Source organism: Misgurnus anguillicaudatus, chromosome 7 (assembly GCF_027580225.2).
Source record: "Misgurnus anguillicaudatus chromosome 7, ASM2758022v2, whole genome shotgun sequence".
In the NCBI taxonomy this organism is placed as follows: Eukaryota; Metazoa; Chordata; class Actinopteri; order Cypriniformes; family Cobitidae; genus Misgurnus; species Misgurnus anguillicaudatus.
Window position 1 is genome coordinate 22,027,153 of NC_073343.2, and position 22,793 is coordinate 22,049,945.

General features: G+C 38.2%; 1 protein-coding gene across 1 annotated transcript in view; it reads right to left on the minus strand.

Annotated features, from left to right (window-relative positions):
• The window catches only part of LOC129417649 (protein Daple), a 92,669-nt gene that overhangs the window by 5,965 nt on the left and 63,911 nt on the right, over window positions 1-22,793 (minus strand). The window contains exons 22-28 of the mRNA XM_073869583.1: window positions 21,460-21,646; window positions 19,684-19,829; window positions 19,494-19,583; window positions 17,884-18,170; window positions 11,357-11,563; window positions 6,659-6,733; window positions 6,495-6,563 (exon numbers count right to left, since the gene is read on the minus strand). Of these exons, the coding sequence (XP_073725684.1) occupies window positions 6,495-6,563; window positions 6,659-6,733; window positions 11,357-11,563; window positions 17,884-18,170; window positions 19,494-19,583; window positions 19,684-19,829; window positions 21,460-21,646 (1,061 nt within the window). The remainder of the gene's footprint in view (window positions 1-6,494; window positions 6,564-6,658; window positions 6,734-11,356; window positions 11,564-17,883; window positions 18,171-19,493; window positions 19,584-19,683; window positions 19,830-21,459; window positions 21,647-22,793) is intronic.

Consider the following 22,793-nt stretch of genomic DNA (forward strand, 5'->3'; position numbering starts at 1 on the left):
TTGGACCTGTTGACCCCTTATGCCTCTTCAAGAGCATTGAGGTCATCAGGTCAAAATTTGCTCATGGTCCCCAAAACTCATTTTAAAACTCGGGGGGATCTTTCTTTTCAGTCAGTGGCCCCTAGACTGTGGAATGCGTTGCCCCTGTCTCTGCGTGTGGCTGATTCTGCTGATTCTTTTAAAGTGCAACTAAAGACACACTTATTTAGACAAGCATTTGGCTGACTGGGGTTTTATGTTGTCATCCCTGTTGTAGTGTGGTGTATTATTTTAGAGTTTAAGTTCTACTGTCTTTGAAAATTTTTCTCTTTTTACTTTGTAAGCAAGTTTTAGTCTACATTTTTAGCATTATTGTTATATTTTGTAAAGCACTTTGTGATTTTATCTGTGAAAGGTGCTATATAAATAAACTTTACTTACTTACTTACTTACTGTAGATTGGAATTGCCCGATCTAAGTGATCTTGACTGGGAGACTGGATGAATCAGTTCATATAAGTACTGGGGGGGCTTGGTTTTGTAGAGACTTAAAAACAAGAAGTAAAACTTTATAGTCTATTCGAAATTTAACCGGTAGCCAATGAAGCGAGATCAAAACTGGTGTAATATGGTCGAATTTACGTTTCCCTTTGAGGAGTCGTGCAGCTGCATTTTGGACTACTTGGAGACGGTTCATGTATTTCTGAGAAATACCGATATATAAGGAGTTACAGTAGTCCGGATGTAACGAAAGCATGCATGGGTATCTCAAAGTGCTTGCCAGGCAAAAAAAGGCTTAACCTAAGCTAATAGACGGAGATGAAAGAAACATGACTTTACTACAGCACTTATCTGCTTTTCAAATTTGATGTTGTTGTCAATCCAGACTCCCAGGTTTTGAACACAGTTGGTGCTGTATGGTGACAGTGATTGAAGGTTAACTGCATGCGTACTGCGATCATTGGGGCCAAACAAAATAATTTCAGTCTTGTTTTTATTTAAACTCAAAAAGTTGGCATTTTTTAAGTTCATCCAGACAGTCCAATAATGGTTTTAAAGCAGACATGTCATCACGCTTCAGAGGCAAGTAAATTTGGGTGTCGTCAGCATATAGGTGAAATGAAACCCCATGATTAGATAGAATTGAAGCCAGGGGTGACATAATACAGTTTGAAAAGTTCTGGCCCAAGAATTGAGCCCTGTGGAACTCCGGGTCCAAGTTGCTTTTTGGATGAGCACTGTTGCCCAATGCGAACAGAAAAGCTTCTGTTGGACAGGTATGAGCGAAACCATTCAAGAACTGTACCCCTTAAAGGCGGAGTCCACGATGTTTGAAAAACGCTTTGGAAAAGGAGACGGGCCGACTACCAAAACACACTTATAGCCGATCAAATCAAATCAAATGCCGGGTTGCGTATGTGTGGGGCGGGTCTATCAACAGAAGGTCCAGATTCTATTGGGGCAGGGGCGTGTTTGTTTAGGTGATTTCAAATATCAACATTGGCTTTCAAACATCATGGACTCCGCCTTTAAGCCTATACATGATTATAGACGAGAGATTAAAATATCATGATCAACCAGATCAAAAGCGGAGCTGTCCACCCTGTGTCAGTGGTGGACAGAATATCGTTCATGACTCGTAAAAGTGCAGATTCAGTACTATGACGTGTTTAAAACCAGACTTGAATTTCTCGTGAATATGACCATCATTTAAAAAATACTGGAGTTGGCTCAGAACCACTTTTTCTTAAATTTTTGATATAAAAGGGAGATTTGAGATTGGGCGGTAGTTACTTAAAGTTGTGGTATCCAAACTAGACTTTATAAGTTTAGGCAAAACCGAGGCATGTTTCAGGCTGTTAGGAACAGCACCGGTGTCTAAACATTTGTTAATAATAGACAACAAAGTCAGGCCCTACAACACAAAAAAACCTGCTTAAAAAATTTAGTAGGAATCACATCCTGAAAGCAACAGGTACTTTTTAAAGTTTTAACAATCTCAGTCAGAGAATCAAAAGAAACAGGTTCAAAGACAGACCATGTAGAAGAGAATAAGGGCACTTCAGGTGGCTGATAAAGAGAGAAAGGCGTTTGAGATCTGATTAGTAAGATCTTCTAATTAAAACGGGATGCCAACGCTGTACAGAGAGGTACTGGTATACAGGTGGGGGAAACCGGCAGGATTCTTCAATGTCAACATCAGTTGAAACAATAGCCATGCAAATGTTAAGTAATGTTTGACGATCATATACGAGCAACATATTGCAGTCCAAAGTCAATAACGACAAACATAAAACAGACATAAAATGACAGATTTAAAAAGTGAGAAGGAGGACAACAGACGGCATGCCACAAACAACGGCGCCATCTTAAACGTCACGCATTTAAAATTGAAAGCAATCTGAGGCAGGCTATGTTAAAGAGCACATATTGTCCGATTCACATTTTAAAATGTATTTTGGTGTGAAAGTGTGTATTAGTACATGTTAATGATATGCTAAAGCTACATACCCTAAAGTAAACAATGACGCGAGTTATCACCTCCAACGTAAATCTCTGTTCTTGGACTACAACAAACACATGGATTGTAGGCAACAGTTTACTTCCTGTGATTGGTGATGTAGTCAAGACCGAAATTATCATAATTCCTCCCGCTCAGCCTCACAGCCTGTAAATTAACTCCTGTTAGCCTTGCATTGTGACTGAATCTTCCAAACATGGTAAGGAGCGTCACATTTCCGGCTGACGTCGGAGGTATTCAGGCCAATCATTTCAGGAAGGGAGTGTAATCTAGATCTACAAAATGTACCGTATGTGGAAAATAATGTGTTTTTTAACCATAAACCACGCAAACATTGTATTATACCAAATACACAAAATAGCATTGTTTTTTAGCAATAAAATAGGTGCACTTTAAGGGTTTTTAACCTAACCAATCAACCCCAGAAAATGACAGTATTTTTCTGTTTTTATTGGCTGAAAGCAACGTCACTTTACACCAACGTTTCTCAAAGTGTAGGGCAGGCCCCACTGGTAAGGAACATGAACATTAAGTGTGGCATGACAAACGGTAAGAAATGTGATCGTTTTTGTGCCCATCTTTATTAATTCCTTTATTTATTGACCATTCACTCAAAATGACACGTTTAAATATAGACCTAACTTTAAACTACCGATAAAGGATTTTGAAGGCCGATACAAATGTGTTTTGGTTTTAAAATTCGATATTCCGATATATCGGTCGATATATATATATATATATATTTTTTTTTTTTCCAGAAACGCACAACAAAACAGATTTACCTAACATTAGTTATTTGTAGTTATTTATGAGTTTTAACTAAAATAATATGATAATGCATTTTAAAAAGAAACTTGTTTCTTTTATTGTCACAACAGAACAGAGGAACATCAAAAATTATTGACAGCAATAATTACAAAAATAATGATGACATTATTAATATCATTATCATTTATATTATCATTAAACAAGATAAAGGTCACTCCTAAATGTGTGTGTTTGTGTGTAATAATTAGTCCTTATATTGCTTTATAAGCACCTTATAATTACCGTATATACCCGAATATAAGACGACCCCCCGCATTTTAGCAAACTTATTCTTGGGTTTTCACCAGAAAAGAATTTTATTTTAATTTTTTATTCTCTCTCTCTCTCTGCATCTCATGCATTTTCTCTCTCTGTGTGTCTCTGTGTTTCGTCCGGTTTTTTTTTATATTCATTTATCGGCCATTATGAATGCTGATACCAATAGTTTGGAAAATGCCCAATATCGGCCGATAATATCGGCCTGTCGATATATTGGTCGGGCTCTACTTAACACAACATCAGACTGCGAAGAAAATGTCACACTGAACCATAGCCTACAAGAATTAATTAACGTCGGAATGGTAAGTAAGCGGAACAAACATTAATATGGAGAGGCGGTATAGACGGTAGCAGGTATAAAAGTTATCAATGGATAAGTTTGTGACACAGAATGAAAAGAAAACTGGAGATTCGGCACCAACAGAGAAAACCCAAGACAGACAGTGGACCTAATCAACCAAAAAGCCAGCTGAAAAGAAAGTACGCTGATTTTTTTCAGAGACAAAATGCAAACACAGTTGCATTATTATTATTTACTTATTTCATGCAAAGTCATAATTAAGGATGCAGCGACTATAGATTTTCATGGTACGGTTATAGTCTGAAAAATAACCACGGTTGTACGGTTATTACGGTTATCATTAATTTATAAAATCACATGAATACATTTTTGAACAATTGCTAAATTCTTCTGTATTTTCAGTTTGTGTATTTTTTCTACAATTCTTGGACAAATGATAATAACAATAATAACTTAGCTGGCTTTGACTTAAACAGTATAGGTGCCTTTGAAACCTGTAGGCTATTCATTTTAATGATCTTTTGAATAAATGTAATTTTACATTTAGACTGAATAAAGTTATATTATTTTGGTTTGTTTGAAGTATTAGTAAAAATGATAAGAGCCTCTCAAAATGAATAACAACACAGGGTCATCCTGGACCAGGTACTGCGAGTCATTTTGACAGGTGTAGCTTAATATTAAACAAAAATCAAATATAAATATTAGGGGTGGCAAAATTAACGTGTTAACTCATGCTATTCTGTAATTAATCATTAACGCGTTAAAATAATTCAACGTAATGAAATGCAGTCAGACCACCATGAGCCCCCCCCCCCCCAGTTTGATCCGCGAGCAGGAGGTTTTTAATGCTGTACAGACCAATTGGAGAGCGGCTTTTTCACGTACGCAAGCATGCAGGTGCGCGCGCACACACCCACACACGCACACACCCACATACAAACCAGATGCACGGACAAACCAAGAGATGCGTCACGCGCACATATTCTTTTGGACGCGGAGCTTTGTCATACAGTGCATCATGACGCATGCGCCTCTTGGTGGTTCGTGGATCTGGTTTGTTTGTGCGTGCGTGAAACAAAAATACGCGGTGTAGCGAAGGCTTTACGGTTACTTAACCGTGACATTTTAAAGCGCGGTTAATAGTGAAACCGGTTAATCGCTGCATCCCTAGTCATAATACATTTTCACATTTTTTTTCTCTATTGAAAGGCTTTAATGCTGTTATGTTTTAAAATATAATGTGATTAGATACATTTTAACAGTTAAACTTTAAGCCTACTTGATACCATTTTGTTAGGGCGATTGGGGACAAGTGAGGCTCGGAACCCTTCCCTAACTCCAAAGTGGGTAATGAAAAAGTTTGAGAAACACTCATGACTCATGAGGCGGCCTCTGTCTGTAGCGGAGAATCTGACTTATGCGACACGAGATTTAAAAGCAGAATTACTTCTGTGTGGAGTTTGTAGCTTTTAGCTTGTTTTTTTCCCCGATGATCCAGATTTTTTTTCCACAGCTCCTGCTTCAGAAATAAATCAGTCGCTCCCTCAAATCACGTTAAAAGACTTAAATTTAAATTCACCGTCCCACTCATCGGAGTGCATTTAGCAGTCATTTAAATGATGGATGGTCCGTGTATCAGGGTCGGAAATTACTAAGGGCTTTGGGCAAAAAAGCAATCAAGATGAATAAAAATGTTCCCCAAATTCAAGGGGGCAAACGCGACCCTTTACAATGAATCCAAAAAACTATTATGACTGTCACGATTAACATGAAATGTGAAAATTCATAAACTTTCTCAGCTTGTTAATACCACATTTACCACAAACATTGCTCTAGTTAATATTTTAAGGCATTTGACAGGTGATTATATATAATACCACATTTACCACAAACATTGCTCTAGTTAATATTTTAAGGCATTTGACAGGTGATTATATATATATAAAATTGCACACTCAGGATATCTGTCAGCCCACCCTTCTATAGCTGGCAAGAAACGGCCCTGAACTAGTTAAGTCTCCACTCTCCAGTCCCTCCTACATCGATATGGATTTTTAACTGTCTGCCAGGTGAAAACTGTACATTCAATGACTCAGAAAAGTAATAGCACACCTTTCCTCAACAAGCTGCACAATTTTAACTGTGCTGAATTTGCTACAGTACGTGTCAAAATGTAATACTTGGGGATTTATGATACCCAAGACTGAGCAATAGAGTGGTGCTTGTCCAAACAGACAGCACTGATGAAAAACAATCTGCATGTTGAAAAGCTTTTATTTCGACATCAACCTGAAAAGCTCATTAGAACATGGGACACTAATGGCTTTCAGTGAGAAGTGATCAAATTGGCCAACATTTTTTATCTTTCCTTAGAGACACGACAATAACAACCCAGACAAAACACAAATTGGGTACATAAAAATGAGAATGGCAGCACATTGAGCCTTTTATGCACAGCACTAGACAAAATCATCAACCTCATGCTGGAATAGAGTCATGTCAAATGTTCTTGCTTCTAGATTGTGATACTAAGAAAGTGAATGTGTGTAGTATTTTCCTGTTTTAATGTAATGACTTGTGCTGTGCTGTATTGTAGCTGACACACCTTTGGAGCTCACGGGGGAATTGCTGCTGGAGGTGTTGCGGCTGAATTCGGCAGAGTTGGGCCGGTGGCCTGCGAAAAACGACAGAAAATGCATTTAGCCACACAAATGGACCCACACTGATGCTCAAAAGCCAAGAGTGCATTGATTTTGTTAATTCTCTTACCTGTGTTTCCATGGACACCGATTCCAAAGCCAGCATCTGGGGAATGATGGCCCATGACTTCCTCTGGGAGTAACCCTTCAAACAAAAGATTGTGTTGTGGTTTTACAATGACGAAGCATTTGTGTAACATTTGTGTAACTACTGTACATGTGTTTTTAGTTTCGTTCATTTTTGTTTAGGTGGAAAAACCTTTTGTAAAGATGCGTGTGGGCATTATTAAAAGCTTTTTGTGAATATATAAAAAAACATAACAGCAGCACATGATCGCTCTGTGGTCTAAAAATAGGTCCATTTACCCCACACTACTGCACCTAGAGGTAATGCAATCAGTATGTGGTTCATTGCGTATCCCTTGCTCTAAAGGTAAACTTTAGTTTGTGTTTCTGTAAATACTTAAAAGGAATATTCCATTTTCTTAAAAGAAAAATCCAGATAATTTACTCACCACCATGTCATCCAAAATGTTGATGTCTTTCTTTGTTCAGTCGAGAAGAAATTATGTTTTTTGAAGAAAACATTGCAGGATTTTTCTCATTTTAATGGACTTTAATAGACACCAACAATTAATACTCAACTCAACACTCAACATTCCCCTTCAACGGAGTTTCAAAGGACCACAAACAATCCCAAACGAGGCACAAGGGTCTTATCTAGGAAAACGATTGTCATTTTTGACAAGAAAAATAAAAAATATGCTCTTTTAAACCACAACGTTTCATCTAGATCCGGTCCAGCGCGACCTAACGTAAATGCGTAGTGACGGAGGCAGGTCACGTGTTATAAAATGCACATTTGCGGACCATTGTAAACAATAAACTGACACAAAGACATTAATTAATATCAGTTGACATACTTCGGGTTCGTCTTCTGTGACCTCTTGACGTGATGACGTATTGCGTGGGGTTACGCTAGCGCATCACGACCTGATTTAGACGAGAAGTTGTGCTTTTAAAGTGTATATTTGTTATTTTTATTGTCAAAAATGACAATCGTTTTGCTAGATAAGACCCTTATGCCTCGTTTGGGATCGTTTGTGGTCCTTTGAAACTTCGCTGAAAAAAACTGTTAAGTGTTGAGTTAAGTATTAATTGGTGTCTATTAAAGTCCATTTAAATGAGAAAAATCCTGCAATGTTTTCCTTAAAAAACATAATTTCTCCTCGACTGAACAAAGAAAGACATCAACATTTTGGATGACATGGTGGTGAGTAAATTATCTGGATTTTTCTTTTAAGAAAATGGAATATTCCTTTAAGATTTTGACATGGCCTGACAATTATTCTGGCTGGTAGGGGCAACTGTCCCAAACCACTTTTTCAAACATTTGCCAAGACATCACTATGCATCTGTTAAATTCCAGATAATTTACTCACCACCATGTCATCCAAACTGTTAAAGTCTTTCTTTGTTCAGTCGAGAAGAAATTATGTTTTTTTGAGGAAAACATTCCAGGATTTTTCTCATTTTAATGGACTTTAATGGACCCCAACACTTAACAGTTTTAATGCAGTTTCAACGCAGTTTCAAAGGACTCTAAACGATTCCAAACAAGGCATAAAGGTCTTATCTAGCAAACGATTGTCATTTTTGGCAAGAAAAATAAAAAATATGCACTTTTAAACCACAACTTCTCGTCTTCCTCCGGTCCTGTGACGTGCCAGCGCGACCACACGTAAGTGCGTAATGATGTCGAAGGTCACATGTTACATATATGAAACATACATTGCGGACCATTTTAAACAAAAAACTGACACAAAGACATTAATTAGTATCATTCCACATACAACAATGTCGGAACGGTCCTCTTTCTCCACACTTGGAAACACTGGGGCGTTAGGTTCTCATACGTCATCCGCGGCCTCTTGACGTGATGATGTATTACGTGAGGTCGCCCCGGCGCATCACAGGACCGGAGGAAGAAGTTGTGGTTTAAAAGTGCATATTTTTTATTTTTTCTTGTTGAAAATGTCAATCGTTTCGATAGATAAGACCCTTATGCCTCGTTTGGAATCGTTTAGTGTCCTTTGAAACTGCAATTTTAAACTGCATTAAAACTGTTAAGTATTGGGGTCTATTAAAGTCTATTAAAATGAGAAAAATCCTGGAATGTTTTCTTCAAAAAACATAATTTCTTCTCGTCTGAACAAAGAAAGACATCAACATTTTGAATGAAATGGTGGTGAGTAAATTATCTAGATTTTTATAGGCATAGTGTTTTGCCGGATGGTAATTCTGGGTGGTTCTTACTGACCCAAGAGTCAAGTCTTCTTGTCCATACAATCTAAAAAATTATGTGTTCATTTTTTACACATTGTTTGTGTGATGCTATTTAACACATTATGTGTCACGTTATTTAACACATTACATAAACATAACACAAGATGTGTTGTTCCAATAATAACACAGAGATGTGTCAGTTAGGGACAACCCATTTAATGTGTTATCCCTTATATAACACAGAAGGTGATGTTTTTAACACATCTGTTTTTAGAGTGTAGATAATGTTCGACACCCTCCTTTCATATAAACAGATTTTATTACCAATTTTATCGCCCACCCCAGGTGAAAATGAATCGCTGTATGATTTTAATTTGTCTGTAACAGTTGTGAGACATTACGCACCTACACTTTAGCATAAGTAATCTCAATAGTATAGTTGCAACTAATGATTGTTTTCATAATAAATTATTTTGATAGATTAATCGGATAAAAACCTAAACATCTGTTAAAATTAGATGTTTCACTTATTATAGCTAAATAATATCCTACATCAGAGTATTTATGTGTAGAAATGTACTTCAAAAAGTGCAAAAGGCACAAATAAGTGGGTTTCCTGGCTCAATTCTCAGTATAAGAGCTCAAATATCCTTTGGTTTCGAGTGGGAGTGACTGTCGAGTCTGATGGTGTGAAAGATTGATGACATAAGATGCAAACTGTTGAAGGCATGACTATAATAACCTTATGGGAATGCACATAACTCGCACTGTATGAAGCAAACGCGTGTCCGCCGTCCGAAACGGTGGTTGTGCTGGAGCATGTGACTGCATTAAACTAATCTTAACTATTTTCATAATTATTATCGATTTTATGGATTATTTGCTCCAGATCCAAGATTGTGCTATTATGGACACACTGGGTCCCCAAGCTACTACAGTGGCCTTTCTATAATCATCTGTGCTTGTTTGTGCATTCATGTAGATATTTGAGAATGTTTCTAGTGCTTAAAAATAAACACTATCAGTCCCTCCAGAAAAACGTTATTAGTCAGAGTCCGCAGATTTATGCTGAGGACGCATTTTTTAAATACGGCGCACTTTCGCCACATAAATTGGAGATTTCCGCTCGCAAGATTTCATAATTCCCGCATTTTTGTAGCAAAAAGTCATACACATTCACCTAAAGGATTATTAGGAACACCATACTAATACTGTGTTTAACCCTCTTTCGCCTTCAGATCTGCCTTAACTCTACGTGGCATTGATTCAACAAGGTGCTGAAAGCATTCTTTAGAAATGTTGGCCCATATTGATTAGATAGCATTTTGCAGTTGATTAAGATTTGTGGGATGCACATTCAGGGCATGAAGCTCCCGTTCCACCACATCCCAAAGATGCTCCATTGGGTTGAGATCTGGTGACTGTGGGGGCCATTTTAGTACAGTCAACTCATTGTCATGTTCAAGAACCCAATTTGAAATGATTCGAGCTTTGTGACATGGTGCATTATCCTGCTGGAAGTAGCTATCAAAGGATGGGTACATGGTGGTCATAAAGGGATGGACATGGTCAGAAACAATGCTCAGGTAGGCCGTGGCATTTAAATGATGCCCAATTGGCACTAAGGGGCCTAAAGTGTGCCAAGAAAACATCCCCCACACCATTACAGCATCGCATTAATAAGAACAGGTGTTCATAATAATCCTTTAGGTGAGTGTATGTCTTAGCAGAAAGTTGAAAAATGTTGCATGAGAATGTTAGGAAGTGATGTAATTACGCGACGTGAACATCAATGAAAAGCTGCAAACAGTTTTTGCAAGTTTACGTAGTTTTTGCAAGTTCCCGCAATTTTGGCAATTCCTGCATAAATATCCTGCATATTCGTTTTTCTGGAAGGACTGATTAATAAACAACACTGTTATTTCACTCAAAATGACTTTATGAAATGGATAAAGGGCGTCTTGGCAGAGAAATAAACGCCCATGAGAGGGTCGGTGACGTTTAGGTTAAAGCCCCCATGCGTAGTCTCACATTACCCATAAACTTGCCAATGGCTAAATGTGACCCAGTCTGAAAAAACCCAGTTAAAGTAATTTTTTGTGATGTATTGTTTTCTACATAGAATCATCCTACATAATATAAAAGGACATTCTGTCAAAATATAACCTTGAAATCTTTAATACTGAGTAAAAAACAAAGATTGAAATTGCTCCTAATTTATTAGATTTTCAGACATTAGTCTGGATTTCACAGTCAGGGTCAAATGTATGTTGAATATACAGAAGACAAACCTAGAATACGGATCGTGAGGGATGCCTTTACTACAGTATGAATACCTATGAGTCAACCACTCAGCACAGGAAATGTTGTCTCCAAAGCAATCCGATAAATCAGGATTGTGAGGATGATTAAGAAACATTCTACCTTGACTTGTCATGTCCAGCTCAAGGCTGCGGCAACATGTACTAAGCAGCATAATTACCCTTTGGTCTGCGTCCTGGCCTCAAGCTGGAAGAAGAACTGAAGGCTGATGAACTGTGGGAGTTGCGGCTCAGCGGAGTCGAACAGGTGGCTCCTCCTGGCTCCCGGCCCCTCCACCGGACCATCTCCTCGTGCCCGTTCATGCCCTCACTAATGCCCCCTACTGACCGATAGGCCTCTCTGCCTCTGGACCCTCCACTGTCGTTCACTTAAAAAATAAAATATAAAGAAATAAGGTATCTGTGAGTCTAGTGTGGTATGTACATCTGTGGTGCAAGCGCTGCTGCTGGGCTCCAGTGATGCTGCGGGCAGCTGCATGAGAGACAGTGTTGCGGCAAAAGCTAAAGCGCATGTTAGTAAAAGAGACAAAAAACACTCAAGCAGCATTTTGCAAGTTTAAAAAAATATGTTTTCTCTAACAAATGTATCGTTTCACTTTAGAATACCCACTGGAGTCTTTAGGATTACTTTTATGCACTGTCGAAAAGTCAAAAAATGGTCTCTAGCTGTCACTAGGCCAGTACCCTTTAAAAAATACACATTTGCATCAAAAGAGTTCATATTAGTACCACATTACATTTTAACTGTATTTACCATTTTAGTAATAAAGTTCTCATGACCGAACAGCCAAAATGTGCTGTATTGCAAGAACACCTTTAAAAACGAAAATGCAGAAGTTTTTTTGCACCACAAAAATAAACCTTAAAAAAAAGAAAAGGTCGGAGGATGTGGCGGCCCTGAGGTTTTCCTGTAGTATATACAAATATTTGCCGCATAGTCTAAAGTTAAATTACACTTTTGCACTAAATTGAATATATATGTATAACTGGACATTCAGTATCAAAGGACACTACTCTGTTAAATATTTAAGCAATATCGCGCGAGTAGGAGTGTGATATACCACACGACTCTGAGAGCGATATTGCTTTTATACAACAGTTCGACGGCACACGTTTGAAAAACGTAAACTAGAACACACCACGGAGTTATTTTAAAAGCCTCTTTGTTTGAGAACTACTTCTTCCGCCACGGATTTGAGGGCGGCCAGAATGACATGTAACACTTTTGGCTGCTTTGAATCTCATAATAACTCAATGCACAGATAGGCGTTTCTTTATATATTAACGTTTCTTGGTCACAAAGTGTAGTTTTAAGATTAGTTCAGTCGAGAATATATATGTATTATATTTAAATCTACAGTCGATTAGTAAAGATAGCGCCTGTTTGAACGTTTGCTTAGTGAGATTCGGTAAGTATGAGAACCAAGACATGAGCGGACGTCAGTGTTCACTCGCCCCGCTGACCACCGCCCTCTCTGGGCTACATCTCTGACAGGGATTCCCTGGCTCTCATGTTGGCCTTGTTTGTTTTTGATGGTCAAAATGAGATAAAATCTGCAGTATTTGGCGTCATGATAAAACTATTACTTGTTTTCTTATTCATATTTAGTGTCTTTTTTGTTATTGTTTTGGCGCGAGGTAAAAGTTAATAAAACTATACTTATATAAATGTTACTATTGGTTTACCATTTCATCTCAACGCGACACGAGCACTCGTTTATTATTAAACTTCGTTCTTGTCAGTACTATATAAAACTGTTTTTTATAAGTGTCAGAGAGATGTTTTTGCATGCTGCTTTCCTGCTTATAAATATATCAGTGGCGATATCTCATAACATGTTTTAATAGTCACGTCACGACAAAGCAAATGATCAATGTCCACATCCAAAAGCTGCGGTGCCCACCCGCAGCTCCACGGTGCCCCCGCGCTCCGATAAAAGACACAGCTCCAGAAAAAAATTTGTGTTTACATTCCTCTTTCCAAGTGTTAATCGTCCACACGATGTGACAAGACATTACTCCCATTAACTTTAACGTAACATCCAAGAGCGCTGATCTTTGACGGAATAAGAACTTCCGATTGGGGATTCACAGACTGATTTACGAGCTAGTGAACTAATAAGACACATAGAGAGTGATTCAAAACAGCGCGGTTGAGTGTGTCCGTGTGTGTCTGCAGTTTTTCCATTCAGAGATGAGCCTGTTTAGAGGACCTCCATTCACTAGGTGGCGGAATGATACGAAAGGTGAAGCGGTTATTGTGCCGTTATCAGTAGAATATTGCACGCCTCTTAGCCAATCAGATTCGAGAACCTGAAAGAACTGTTGTATAAATCAATATAAAACATTTTATAAGCCTCAACATGCATTAGTCAACATTGCACGAAGAGATTACAACATATCCACTACCGTTCAAAAGTTCAGGGTCACTTAACTAAAATAAAACAACATTTTAATCTGAAGACATACATCTGAATGTTTGAAACTAGTTGTGCGAAGAAAAATATAATTGTGCCAAAATATATTTCATTAAACCAAAATATTAAAATGAATTGTTTTCGAAATGGATGACTTAGACCAAATAATGAAAAAAAGCATCCATTAAAGGTATAGTTCGGCAAAATATGACACCAAACCCATGATTCACTCACCCCAAACCCGCTCGAGATGCACACGTCCACCATTCCTCAGACGAACACATTTTGAGTTATTTTAGAAAATGTCTTTCAGCTGGTAAACAGTAAAGTTACGGGGTCCAAAAAATGTGCATATATCCTTCCCCAAAGAAATTCAAATGGCTCCAGGATGATAAACAAAGGTCCTCTAAGAGCAATCCGCGCGGTGTTGCTGTAGAAATATCCATATTTAGAACTTTGTAAACGAAAATAACTAGCTTCCGGTGGCGCCGCCATCTTAGACTCCTCTGTATTCAGGAGAGACTATTAGCGTAGTGTACGCACTTTTCTTAGTGACGTATGACAAATTCGAAGGGCGGGGGCACAGAGCAGCAGCAGAGAAACCTCCGTAAGCAGCGTAAGCTCTCATCCTGAACGCAGACGCGACCAAGATGGCGGCGCCACCGGAAGCTAGCTTTTCTTCGTCCATAAAGTTCCAAATGTGGATATTTCTACAACAAAACAGCACGGACCACCCTCAGAAGGACTCCGCTTATCATCGCGGAGCCGTCTGGATCTATTCTGTGAAGGATGGATGCACACCTTTTGGACTTGAAAGAAATGGACCCCGTAACTTCACATCTAATCAACTGAAAGATCTAAAACATTTTCCAAAACAACTGTAAATGTGTTCGCCTGAAAAACGATGGACACATGCATCCCGGACGGCCCCGGGGCGAGCAAATCATGTGTCCAATATCATCTTTGGCCGAACTATCCCTCCAAGAGCCCATACTCCAGTTCTCAACTCTGGCCCTCGAGATCCACTTTCCTGGAGAGTTTAGCTCTAACCCTGATCAAACTCAAAACTATTGAGTAACAAAAACGGCAATAACACAACAAATCTGTAAAACCTCTTATTTTGCAACTTTGAAGTTGCCACACCAAGGAGAACTGGGGCACCATTGACTTCCATAGTATTTCTTTCCTCTGCTTTGGAAGTCAATTGTGCCCAAGATCTGCTTGGTAAGAAACCTTTTAAAAATATCTTGATTTGTGTTGAGCAAAACAAAGTTATTTATACAGGTTTGGAACAACTTGAGGGTGAATAAATGATGACAGTTTTAATTTTTGCGTGAACTATCCCTTTAAGAAGCTTTTACAGGGTTTTAGAATTATTGCCATTTTTGCTACTCCACTGTTTTGAGTTTATTGTTATTCTAAAACGTGCTCCCAATTAATAAAGTAAATTTAAAAGTGAAAAAGTTAATAAAAAAGTAGTTGACCTTAAACTTTTGATCTGTAGTGCATTAATGCACCTTAGCCAGGCGCAGTATCTCTGACCTGAACCCTCTGCACAGGTGTCACATTAGGAAATCATGCAAAATCACACGTCGCATGGTTAAGAGGAAGATGGAAATAAAGTTTATTGGGGGCAGTTTGTTTTTGAGCTAACAGGAAAGGTATATCTGGTAACACTTTGAGATATTCAGTGAGCTGCAAACCTTACAAGGAAATAATGCAAGTTCACAAGCGACACATCACACACAGCTCAACTTAGACAATTTGATTAATAGATTAAGCTTCCTTCTGCCTTCCTCCTTCAGTCTCTCTTTGATGTCCATGCACTTCATTTGATGACTATTGATTTGTGGCATTAACAGGGGCAACTGTGCAACTGCTGCCTCTTTATCCCCCCTTTCTCAAGCTTTATTTAATGCTAACATAAAACACTTTTCTTATTCAATTTACTTGAATTTTTTTGCCGTAAAAATTTGAAATTGTCTTTTCACATGCCTTCAAGTGAGCAGCAGAACTGTAATATAATAAAAAATGTGATATAATTATATTATATTAAAAGTTATTGTTTTAAGAATACACACCACTTGAGACGCAGCTTTGCACAACGTTTACCAGACAACAAACATGTTTTGCAGTGCACTCACACACATTCGTCATAGCAAGAGGAAGCTGGCTGCAATTTGCTCTTTGTAATTTATGCTTACTTACTGCAAGGTTGAATTTAGTGTCCCATAGGCAGGTCCCAAAGCCCCCAGAGCATTTATTCAGAGATCAATGTGTGAAAAGTGTGATGTGTGTGTGTGGATCTTTGCCTGGATTAAGTACTGTAAAGCTGGGATGATTATGGCAACAGGAACATAAATCTACTGTATGATGGTTTATCGGTGCCTAATGTGAGAAATTTCAAGTGTTGAATTAAAAGCATACATTTAAAAGAAAGTGATGGAAAGTAAAGGGGGAATCTATTGTTATGATGACTGGGATGATTGAAAATGCTGAGGTGTCAGAAATGGCCAATATGCGAAAAGGGCTCGGGCTCGCAAAGGGGGCGAGGGATGATGTTGTCAGAGGAGGACCAGAAGCGCAGGCGTCTGGTAATGGATCGGCGGGAGGGTGGAGTCCCCTGAACTCTCATCTTCTCCTGACTCTTGCTCCTGAGGAAGCAGAAACGCTTCGCTGCTGGAGGGGCTGGAGTATGTGAGGGTTAATGTGTGGACAGATACACAAAGAAGGAGAGAGACAGGGATCAGTGAAAGAAAAGAAATAATTCAGAGATGAAAAATGGTAACATTCATGATTTATGAAGAAGAAAGCCCCGAGTTCACCTTTGAAGATTGAATTGGCCATGCAATATAGAATGAAACTCTGAAAAGTGTTATTACTTCAGAAGTTGAGAAACGACAGATTAAAACTGGAAACTTATATCAGGATAAGTTCAATAAATTATAAATTAAATATTATCAGAGTAAATAGAGCAATAGAAAATTAGTAACTCTTTAAAAAAAGGAGTCATGTGGCACCCCCTGGTGATTTAAAAGTTAAAAAGTTCAAGATTAAAGTCACAATAATATTGAAATTAAAAACGTTATTTTTTGCAAAATTGTGGTATTTTTTACAAATGACTTATTTGTGAGCTTTATTATAAAAAAAATTAATATGCCCTCATAATCTTTAATCAAAAATGCAAATTTCCTCCCTTTCTCAAAACGATATCTCTTACTTCTGATTACGAGGCATGGCAGAAAGGCGAGTGCCCGGAGAAGATCGCAACGATTAGCAAATAGCAACATGACCCAACTCCCAATCAATTCTCAATGGACGTATTCAAGTCCCGTCCAACATTTTGTCTCCTTTAAGAAGTCATTTTACTTAGATATACGTCATGACTGGGAAAATAAGACAATCCCTACTTCCGTTTCATTGCGACTAAGTGAAACTGTTGTGTTAAAGTTATCTACCTTTTAATGTGTGTAGAAGTTGAAATGAAAACCTAAAAAGAGTTTAGATCCCTTTAAAAAATGAATGATTTCTAAATACTCCACCAGAGTTTCGATATTTTTCCTACTTAATTCCTGACTCTTCTGAAGTTACATCGTGTAAAAAAGCAGACAGAAAATTAAAAGTTGAGATTTTCTAGGCAGATAGGCTATGGCTAGGAACTTTACTCTCATTCTGACGTAATAATGAAGGACTTTGCTGCTAGTCGGCCTAAAAGAACGCAACTTTTCATTTTCAGTCCGTTTTAGTACATGATGATGCAACTACAGTACAGTAGAGTCTTTAAGTTTTAAATAGGAAAAATATTTTTTTAGCATGATGCTAATGGTCTAATCAGGTTCAATAGATCATGCCAAACTATGCTAAAAGTGGCACCGCCAGACCCAGAGATCAGCCGAATGGACTACAAAACAGCAAAAATCAAATGTTCAACTCCAGGGGAGCTGGAAAATGAGCACTTTCCAAAAAAAGTGGATTTGCTTAAAAATAGGAATCTACAGTACAAGTATAATTCCAACTTGCAATTGTCATACCATCATACGTTTTTCACTATAGTTTGTTTCCACACAAATTGCGTTAGGTGTGCACACTTTGCATTTACATCTGTATGCATTTTGTAGAAACCCAAAGGGACGTGAGTTCAGAAATGAGGCAAACAACAAAATCCATACCTTATTAACAAGCTACAGTGGTAAACACACATTAGGTTGCTGCTGTGTTAATTCATGTAAATGAAGGGTTAATTTTTGTAGTTCAATAACAGCAGTACTCACCTCGGCCGTTGTATGCAGGTGAGAGTATAGGAGATGGTGCATGATTGTCCTCTGTGGAGTGACTGTTCATGGACTCCACACTGAGGCGCGTCTGTCTAGGGGGCAGTGTTGGTGGAGGAGGAGGTGGGGTGCTATCAGGAAAGTCTAGAGCTGTAGGGATCTCTGGCAGAGGGATGTCCGGAGCACTCCGGATCCTCTCCCGCGGGGCATCCTGTCGCTCTCGAGAACTATCTTTTTTAGGTTTGATCAGTTTTGCTATTGCTTTAGCTCCAGCCCAGTGTCGGCTTCTGCATGATAAAAATAAATGTCAGAAAATCCTACAATGACTATAAGTCAAACTATAAGCATGAATTTATATATGAAGAGTTTGGTTTCAAAACGCGATAAACACCATTTAAAAAAAATAAAACAGTTACCACTAAAATCAAGATTGTATCATGTCAGTATTAAAAATGTAATTCTTAATTTTACGCAAAATCCAATATTCGCCATGTTATTCTGTCATCTTTTCTCCCTTTTTCCCAAAATGCGATAAACGCCAGTCCTCCTTCTCGGCAGAATGCAATAAATCCCCTCAACAAATCACAGTGGACCATCCACGCACTGCAAACAATAATGGCGGCGCTTTGAATACACACGGAATCCTAGTTTTCCTCATCTACTTTCTACTGCGTGATCAACAAACAAACAAAAACAAAATAGTAGTTTTGATGGCGTTTAAAAACCTGTGGTGGTTTTCTGTGGCGGGGAAGAAACGTAAGCCTTCAAAATCTAATAATTTACGCAAGAGGCACTCGGGTGACGGAAAAATGCCAGCTGTTGCTTGTTCTCCTGACAGCATCAAGCTTCTGTCATGCTAACACGTTGACCCCAAGGGATCTTATGAAAAACTTTTATTTTACTCAAAGTCAACGAAAATTGAGCAGGACAAAAACATTTTACAGCTGATCGCTGTCAAAAAAGTTCAGCGATGACGTCCCAAGGATGAGAGCAGCAATGACAGTGTTCTTAATATGACAAAGTAAGTGTTTTGATTAATGCCATTAATGTTTTTTTTATCAGTGTATACCACTAGTCAACTAAATGAATATAACATGGCAAAGATGAATGCACGTTTATATATTGATTCAATGGATTTATTGCATTTTGGGGGGAAAAAATTAAGTTTTTATAATCTTATCTTGTCTTATCCACTGCGCCATCACCACCCCATGAATTGTGGCTATGTCGTCATCGCGTCACTGGCGTTGCTCGCAGCAAAAATAAAAAATTTCTCAACTTCTCAAGCCTTATGCAAATAACCCATTGCAGGCGCTAGCCAATTACGTCCAAGACCGGAGAACAGAGAGCATATAATTCGAGAAAAAGATTAATCACTGCGGTAAGTAACACTAGAGCTACACCAGCAATCACCAACGCTACCAAACCGACATCCATCTGTCAAAACAAAAGCCACCATTTTTGTTTCATGTTGCAGTCCACTGTGACTGGCTGTTGTCAATAAGACGATCGCATCAGAGCCACACTTCAGACACGCCCTCCGTCAAGTGTTAACGCTGACGCCCCATGTGAATTTACCATGACTGTCTCAAATGTGGCAATGAACTCACTTTTTAGGTGTTGGGTCGTAGAACTTATATTGGTCCATGATCTTCTCCTCCAACTTTTCTTTCTGTCGTCGCAAAGAATTTAGCTTATCGCTGTGGGGGAACATTAAGTATTAATAGGTCAATATAAAACATGGTCCATTTGCATGATTAAAAAAATAGGAAACTTAACAAATGATGTTCTGTCACGCACATGTATTGTTTCTGTTCTTCATGATAGAGTTCTTTGCTTTCCATGGTTCTCTCCAACAAAGTCTGGTTTTGTTGGCTGAGCATCTGGATCTGACTGAGAAGATGATGGTTTTCTTCTTCCAAGTTCCCTTTTAAACGGGTTAGCAGCTGAGGTAAAAAAAAGAACAGCTTACTGGTGACTACAATTCATTATGCTCTGTGAGCAAACAACGATTTGTATGTACTTAGGGGTGTTTAAATGTAATGGAGAGGGAACGATAATTAGGCTATTTACAACAAAATCATTATAAACTCTTACTAAAAAATGTCACCCCAAAATAAAAATTAGCCCCTCAAGCCATCCTAGGTTGAGGCCAATATTTCTTCTTTCAGTCAAACGAATCTGGAGTTAAAGTGCAACTATTTCATTGCTAAAAAACAATGTTATTTAGTGTATTTGGTATAATACAATGTGTTTGTGTGGCTTATGGTTTAAAAAACACATTATTTTCCACATACCATACATTTTTGTAGCTCAAGATTAGATTTGAAAAGCTCTGTGTCTCTGATTGGCCAGTTAATCTGTACATTGTGATTGGCCTGAATACCTCTTATGTCAGCTGGAAAGTGATGCTCCTTACCATGTTTAAAAGATTCAGTTGCTAACAGGAGTTAACTTACAAGCTGTGAGTCCGAAGCGGGAGGAATTATGATAATGCTGGTCTTGCCTACATCACCAATCCCAAACCGTTGGCTACAATACGTGTTTGTTGTAGTCCAAAAAAAAGAGATTTACGTTGCAGACGATAACTCGCTTAATCGTTTACTTTGGGGTTTGTACCTTTTGCATATCGTTAACATGTACTAATACACAACAAAGGAAATTTAAAAACGTGAATCGGTCAATAGGTGCCCTTTAAATTTAATAATATCCTGGCTCTTTTCAGCTTTGTAAAAGCATTGCATAGTGCCCCATCCATCCATCAAAAACTAATCCATACGGTTAACATTGTCTTCCGAAGTGAAACAAAAAAAACAAAAACATTCATACATATTTCAAACTTAATACTATAAAAGACAGTTATATGCCCATTCACAAAAGTTAAGGTCAGGTTGAAAACCCATTGCTTTATTTCAAAAGACATTTAACAACCGTAAGGCTTAGTATTTGATTGATGGATGTGCTTTTGGAGTTTTACAGGTGCATTGTGTAACTTTGTGTAAGAAGGATCTCTTGACATAAATGCAATATAATATACATCACTCTATTATCAGTGGTGTATAAGGCATTACAAAATGAACTGTATTGTTTTTATTACCATCGAATAAGCCGGTTTTATCTACATACACCGGGGGTCCTCTTACGTGAAATTTGCCATCATGTTTCCACAGTAGCCCTAAACGGACAAACTGTTCTACAGAGCGTGCTTTGTCACTACGTTGTCTCAAATGATGATTCTGTGCCGTCTACAGTAGCTTCACTATGAGTTTCGAAAGGGAGTGCGAGCTGTGGACTGAGCCGTTGGTAGCAATTTACAATCTCACCACTAGATGCCGCTAAAAATCTACACAGTGGACCTTAAAAATAGGGCCCTATCCAATGCCATTATAAAGCTAAAATAGTCAAGATATTATTTAATATAACTCTGAGTGAGTTTGGCTGAAAGAAAAAAATCATATACACCCACGATAGCTTGAGGATGATTAAAATATGGGCAAATTTTCATTTTGGGGTGAACTATTCCTCTGTTTCGGCAAATGCTGCTTGTATGTAAACGGCCATTTAAGTCTCTCTTACCTCACAATGGTTGTCTAGTTTGGTCATGGAGATGTCCAGGCCCTGATGTTTCTCCTTGAGCTGGTCGTAACGTGCCTGCCATCGGTTCAGTTCTAGCTGAGATTCATTCAGAGATGTCTTCAGCTCTTTGGTCTGATGTTGCAGACTGTCATACTCCTGCCGCAGACTCCTGTGTGTCTGGGACATTCTGGAGGTGCGCACAAACAGTGTATATTACTGATTTAGTCTATAAAAGTCCCACAAGTGCCCTCAGAACTTTGTAAATGTGTTTTTTCAGTCATGGAATAATTTAAAAAGCATACTTAAACTGGAGTCCTCACCACCTATATGTACTTTTAAAGAATATGTACTCATGTATTTTGAGTCTTGTAAGTGTTTTTCTTGATTCACGTTGTTATTAGTTATAGTACAGAGTATTATTTGTCTTTGTTTTGTGTGAAACTTTGTGTGTCCAGGGGTGCATCCCAATTCAGGGGCTGCAGCCTTTCAAGGCCGTATTTGAAGGCAAATGACATCACAGTGCCACCACAAAGGCTGTCCCAATTTGAATGCTCCTTCACATACAAGCCTCCACATGTGGCCTTTTTGATCCATAGATGTATCCTTCACAGCCTTGGCTATCCCAAGATTCAATGTGCGTCCCTGGCGTCTGGGTGTTTTGAAATAAATATTCAAAACTGTAGTTAAATAAAAGTTTATATTTTGCAAATAAAGGGGCTTGTGACTGTTTTTCTACTATAAATAATGTTTTAATCATGTGAATTAATATTATTGCTGCAATATTGTGCATGTTGTGTTTTGCTTTTGTATGTTTTTAAGGTTGGTGAATTTTACATACTGTTGGATAGTTTAATCTGCATCAATGTGTTATATTTTCTAAAATAAAATAAAAAATCTGTCTCCATATTTATTTTTAAAAGTCTAATAGGTCTCAGCTGTTGTGTCCCGCTGACAAGCGTAGTGAGCGGGAAAAGCAAGTGACGCAAGTCCCACCGTAGGCTAGACTGTCTCATATCAGTTCGCTTCGTGGCCTTTAGAGGCTGCCGCCTTCAAATATCGAGCCTTGCTTTCAAAGTCTGCGGCCTTAAAAGGATCAAGACCCTTAATTGGGATGCACCCCATGTCTTCCTGGAAGAAAAGACTGAAAAGTCTCCATGGGATCCTGGTTAAATAATGGAAATAATAATAATAATAATAATAATAATAAAATATTAACTGTAAGGTCCTGCATGTGTCCTTGCATCTGTAGACTGTTAGTGGCGGAGCATTATAAAAATATTCAGTCATTGTTTTGATTTATGAACATTTAATAATAACATTACAATATATATAAT